The following is a 6,000-nucleotide window of genomic DNA, read 5'->3' as shown; positions in this document are numbered from 1 at the left end:
AGGGCGCTTCTCCCCAAGCCCCCTGTGCCCACAGCTGGGCCGGACCGGTGGGCTCGACCCGCAGCCGGCCGTCCCCCTCCCCTGCCCCTGCCCCCCCCGACTGGCGCCCGGCCGGGGCATCGCTGCCGCCGCACCACAGCCTCCGCGGGAGCGGCGGGGAAGCTCCGCCTCCGGCCCCGCGGGAACGGCCCGATAAAAGCAGGTGCGGACAAGCAGCAGGACCCCGGCTCGAAGCATCTGCCCGCGCACGGAGCCCCCGACCCGTCCCCGGCCACCCCGCGCCAAGCGGCACCGGAGCCCCCGCCGCAGCGGCCGCGGGGCCGGACCGGAGCCTCCTCCGCCGCCCGCGGTCGTGTCTCTGCCGAGGGACGAGGACCTCGCCCCCCAAGGACCTCCGGAGAGGCGGGATTTCTGCGGGAAAGGGAAGCAGGATTTAGCTGTGCGGCTCGGAGATGGGGCAGGTATCCGGAGCGGGGTTCCTCCTGGGGCTGATGGCTCTCCCGGCGGCGCTGGGACAGAGGACCTCGGGGAGCTCTATAAATAGCAGCCAGCCTCAAAGCTTCGCCATCGTCTCTTTCGAATGGGAGCACGTCAAGGACCCTTATGTCATAACGCTCTGGATACTTGTGGCCAGCTTGGCCAAAATCGGTGAGTCCGGATTGTATATTCACGCGTGTCCTCTCCCTTTCCCTTCCCCCTTTCCCCTTCTCCCACCCGACGAGAATGAGGAAAGCTTATCACAAGTCCACTGACCCGTTTTCAGGGGGTTTACTGTACTCTGGCCTGATTTCATCATACTGTCCCACCCGGTGCTCAGCAGGGTGCTTCTTCCCTGCCCCGGTGGGTTACCCGGTTCATTTCCAGCGCCCGGGACTGGGGGTTCTGCACGGGGCTCCTCGCAAACCCCTGCAGCTCCTTAAAACTGGGCACTGCTGTTGCTGCCGGGGAAGAACTTCTTGCAGTCGTGAAACAGAAATCGAGTCTTATCGCGTATGGAGCGTCTATCCCAGTTTGCGATACGCTGCGCTCCTGGTTTGGCGTGGCGGCTGTGTGAGCACCACCAGAACCAGACGCTGCAAGCTGCGCCTGGGAACTTTGTGTTCCCTGCTTTGCAGCGCCTTGCCGGGTTAGGGAAGGAGCGGAATTCATAGGGAAAGGTAATACGCATTATCAGACCATCGGATGCAGCTGAAAAAAAACCCGCAAGCTTCAGAGCACGCAGGGTTTTCCTCAAGAAATTGGAATGAGTGGAAAGCAAGGGCTGGGTGTAACTTCAGTGTGGTTGAAGTGAGTTTGTATGAATGCTCTAACTCTGGGTTCTGAGCTTTGCGACTTTTCCGAAAGCAATCTCATATGAATAACACTGTTTGCTGGACTAGAAGAGCTTCTGTTTAATCGGAAAGTATTTTATTTGCCTGATGTTATTATTTTCAGTCTTTCTACCTTCGGATTTAAAACCAGACCTCCGGTTTGGCAGACGTTGAAAATGTCATTTTCGGTTTTCAATAAATTGTCTCTAAATGATCAGTCTCAACTCAGAAGGCATGATCAGCTGAAAATCGTACTAATACTTTTCCATACCTGTACTGTTAATACTAATCTGGAATACCAGGATCACATTCCACGGTTTTTGCATGTCACAGAGAAGATGTAAAAAGGTGCGCTTACTTATATTCTGCCTAGCAGACAAGCTAAACACAGTAGGATTTGGGTGGAAAATTCTGCCTCAAACCCAAATAAAACATTTTAAAAATGAGGAATAAATTATGTAGATGTGATATTGTAAAGCATTTTTCAGTGATACCTGTGTCTTGGGTTTCACCCGCTTAATCACAGATGTATAACTAAATATCTGCATCACTGTTGGACTACACCTTGCAATAGTTATGTTCAGATGGTTGCCGCATTACCAAGATTACATAAAAATACAGTTTTGTTTTAATTGCCTTTTATTGTTGGGTCATATCAAGTAGGAAGCTGGGGAAACCAGACACAAGAAGAAACAGTGACAATATTAAGTCCCTGTAAAACTGTGCTGATCGAACTAATACATAGGTTGCTCATTTGAGCATTGTTTTTGAGATACTCTTCTAAATAAGTATTTGCCCTCTGCATTAAGGCTTTGCTGCTTGGTACGTGTGCCACAGCTGTGCAGAGTTAGTATCAGTGCTGCACAACCATATCAGTGCTGTGTTAGAAACCCAATGACGCTATCAGGACAGTTAGATCATCCTGTATTTAAATTGCCATGGCCCGGATTAAGATTACTTTGGATGAACCATTTAACCTTGAAGTCCTCAGTATAGACTCCTGATGAAGCACTAATTTTCCTTGGAGTTCAGGAGCTGAATGTTGCTGGTTCTGTTTTTAAATTCTTTGCACTTCTTTCACAGCTGCACAGAGCACATCACTTTACTAGTAGATAGTATCTATCATCCACTCCATCATTTTTCTTCCCCAAAGCTCTCAAGCTTCATTCTTTTCTTTCTTCACATTTGTAATTGCAATCCTATGCTACTCTGGACATTGTCTCCAAAGAAGCAATGGACAGCTGCTGTATTCCACCGAGAGCCTATGAATGCTCCTACTTTCCCCGCCAGTCACAAATAAAAGACAGAAAAGCAGAGGTGTACACTCACTCTTCATCAGCTTATTGATGAAGAAAGCGTGAAGGTGTTCGTATAAGTCAATGAGAAAGAAGGCTGATGAGTTGGGTTTTTTTTCAGTTCTCTATCTGCCTTGGTGTCCCAAGGGTTCTGGAAGGTAGACCAGAAATCTGTCCGAAGATTTTTGAAATGCAAAAATGCTATGCTGTATCAAAGAAGTTGTATACGTTCCAAAAGCAGACAGAGAAGAACAGAGGAAGAAAATACAGAGCATCTGCCCTTGTGTTTCTTGCTTTATGACCTGAAGGAGGGCAAAGGTAGTGGAGTCAAAATGCTGGTTTGGCTGTGGGTTTTTCAGCAGGGGAGGAGCTGTTCTTATACATGGAAACTCACTTCTCCAGGGCTGCAGAGGCTGGGAGAGCTGGTTTACTGGCGAATGATAGGCAACTGGGTCAGTAAAGGATGTTCTGGGAATTGCAATTGGTAGCTGGGGGTGAAAAGTCTGTGAGAATACTTTGCCTTCTCTTACACTAGAACAACCTTAGGTTTTTGGGTTTGTTTTGGTGTTTTTTTCTGTGGTTTTTGTTGTGGTATTGGTTCCCCCCCAAAAACAAAAAGAAAGTTTCAGTTCATGATGTTCTATGTGGAACATTATTGTGGATTCTTGTGGATCCTCTGGGACTTGATGTTCATGTTGTGTACATTCAGAATGTAAATCGGTGGTGACAAGGTATTCTGCAACATAAACTATTGCAAGTGAAATCTCGTAAGCATCCCAAATACATGAAGAAGTGGATAGTGTTTTGTGCTTGGTGGGAAGGAAGCTGCAATTTCATTTTATTTATTTTTTTTGTGTGTGTGTGAAGAATATTTGCGTCTCTTGGGTAAGCCTAAGTATTGCTACAAATGAAACTGTGGAAGAAGAGTTGTCATACAGTTGGCTTTCACGTAGTATTAGGAAATAGATTAATTTGTCTGTGTCTGCTATGAAACTTCTGATGCATCCCAATGTACTGCTTTACATACTATAATTGATTTGATATGATCATTTTCATTTGGAATGTTCCAACTCTTCATTTGAAGGTACACAGTGTTCCTCTTGGGCTAATTATCTCTCTTTCCTCTTGATAGGCTCTGTTATCAGTACAAATTAGTATCCTTATGGGATAAGGTCAATAAAGTACTTACATGTGTAGAGCTAAGCCAGAAAAACATCTTATCTACACAAAGAAGATACATGAGGTACAGCTGAGAACCCTCCTCGTGGACTTCAGGTGTCCACTCCCTGGTACCTCAGTTCTCCAGACGAAACAAGAAATAGTGATGGGGAAAAAAAAATACAAATACATACATGCATGTGTATATAGTTATAGATTAGGGCATTTCCTACTGTAACTATGTTGATAAAGGATGTCATGAGTTTAATCAACACAGTAGAGTTCAGATTTAAGATTTAGGACACATACACACCGTCCAGCCTTGCACATGCTTTCTGAGTTCACTTCGTCATGTGCTCTTCTCCTTCGTTATGTGTCTTTAATAGATCACATCTTGAAAACAATCTTTTAATAAACAAACATGTAGAAGACATGAACAGTGGCAGGAAAGTCTGCTACAGAAAAAGCCAGAAGTAGGATGGAGATCAGGAAACAACTTTGGAAACAAGTAGAAGGAAAGGAATAGTCAGCTCAGGAGCTAAAAATGGGCAAGAGACTAAATAGTTTAAACTCTCAATATTGTATACGTTTTTTCTTCTGAGGAAATTTCTGAGGCCATGTTTATTGGGGGAAAAAAAAAAAAGTATGCTTTTTACTTGGGGAATGTCCACTGCATCCCTCTATACTTGTTCAAAATCCTAGGAGACAGAGGGAAATTGTGTTTATATGTTGAGGAACTTGTGAAATTTAAATCCTTTTGTGTAATATAACATTTTTCAGAAGGACAGTTAGTTGCTTGTCCCAAAATAAAACTAAAAAACCCTATGAAGCAGTTGTTCTGTCCATTCAGCCCCCCTGAACGTGCTCCGTGTGGAGCAGATAAATAAGCAACTGTAAGAAATGGTGGGAGAACGAGTGACTGTGAGCAGGAATGAGGAAGGGTATGGAGCCTTCTCCCTACCTGTGAGCCAAACTAACTGTTTTTGTTGGTATAGTTTACACTAAGTCTAGGAACGTCACAAAAGCTTTTTTTTTTTTTTAATGTCTGTGTAGTTGTGCACAAATTCTAAAGGCTTTTATGTTAGAAATTTAAAAGTAGGAGTGAAATTTGAATCCAAGGCAGCAGGTAAATCCGTCTTCAGGAATGCCACAATGCTTTGGAGGAGGGGGAAGAAGTGATTCAATAACAAGGAACAAACACTTAGGACAAGGCTGGTTTAGTGATATCTCAAAAAGATACCGTGACAGATGGACTCGTTGAGTCCCAGCAGGACACGAGCTGTAGAGCACAGTGTCTCTAAGCTCACGGAGATGTGGGTTCCTATAGATGGTCTTGTTTCTGCATGGCCAGGGTCCCTCGTATTGTCTCAAACTACTCTGAGAAAGGAGCTTTTCAGAGTATTTTGTTAACAGAAACAATTGCTGTGGAGAATTTTAAGCATGTTTGGGATGGGCTAGGGAAGGAACTGTGAAATGCAGGTTTAACAACCCATCCAATTTAGACTCCTGGGGCAATATTTTCTTTGAAGAAATCAATACCCCTCCCTCCAAAGCAAACTGTCAAAACAAAAGCCGATTTGACTGCCAAGTTTCTCCTCCTGGCATTTTAGCACCAGTGAAAACCGTCAATTACTTAGAGAAAGTGATTTAGGGTATTGTTTTAATCGCAGCACAAAATGTGAGAACAGCTCTTCTGTTGGCAATTCTTCAGTAACTAACATCTTCAGGAAGAAATGTTGAAAGATGCTTAGAAGAACTTTACTGGAAAGTATTCAACTGAAAATGGAGTCAGAGACTCAAATGGTGAGGGTACTACCAACCCCTGCAAAGCTTAAGCTACCAGCCTTATCGTGAACACCATGCTCATTAAAGGCTGCTTTCATTAGCAAGTGATAATAGGAAAACGGACTTTGCATTGTGACTAGGAAGTCTGGACTTGGCTATCTTCCCCCATATCCTGAACAAGGACAACAATGGAAAAAATACACCTTTTACTTTTGTTGTGAACTCAGGAGACAGGTTGGCACACTTATAATGGTGGCATGTGCATTTCCTGCCTGGATACAGCCTTTTTTTTATCTGTCTTAAAAACAATGACATGGAAACGCTATAAATTTGTGCTGGCCACTGTGTGACGTAACTGGGGTGCCTTTATTTCAGTAGGAAAATGTATTTCCTCTTGCAAAGTGCTGTTTAGAACACCTGTGAGCTCGGAACGTTAACTGCTGTAAAATCTC

General features: G+C 44.5%; 1 protein-coding gene across 2 annotated transcripts in view; it reads left to right on the top strand.

Moving 5' to 3' along the window:
- Positions 1–452: 452 nt before the first annotated feature.
- SLC9A3 (solute carrier family 9 member A3) overlaps positions 453–6,000 on the top strand; it is a 52,758-nt gene continuing 47,210 nt past the window's right edge. For both annotated transcript variants that reach the window (XM_086614396.1, XM_086614397.1), the window contains exon 1: positions 453–648. In XM_086614396.1, the coding sequence (XP_086470522.1) occupies positions 453–648 (196 nt within the window). The remainder of the gene's footprint in view (positions 649–6,000) is intronic.

Source organism: Tauraco erythrolophus, chromosome 7 (genome assembly GCF_009769465.1).
Source record: "Tauraco erythrolophus isolate bTauEry1 chromosome 7, bTauEry1.pri, whole genome shotgun sequence".
NCBI classification, from domain to species: Eukaryota; Metazoa; Chordata; class Aves; order Musophagiformes; family Musophagidae; genus Tauraco; species Tauraco erythrolophus.
The sequence above is the reverse complement of the archived record's forward strand: the minus strand, read 5'-3'. Positions and strand labels throughout refer to the sequence as shown.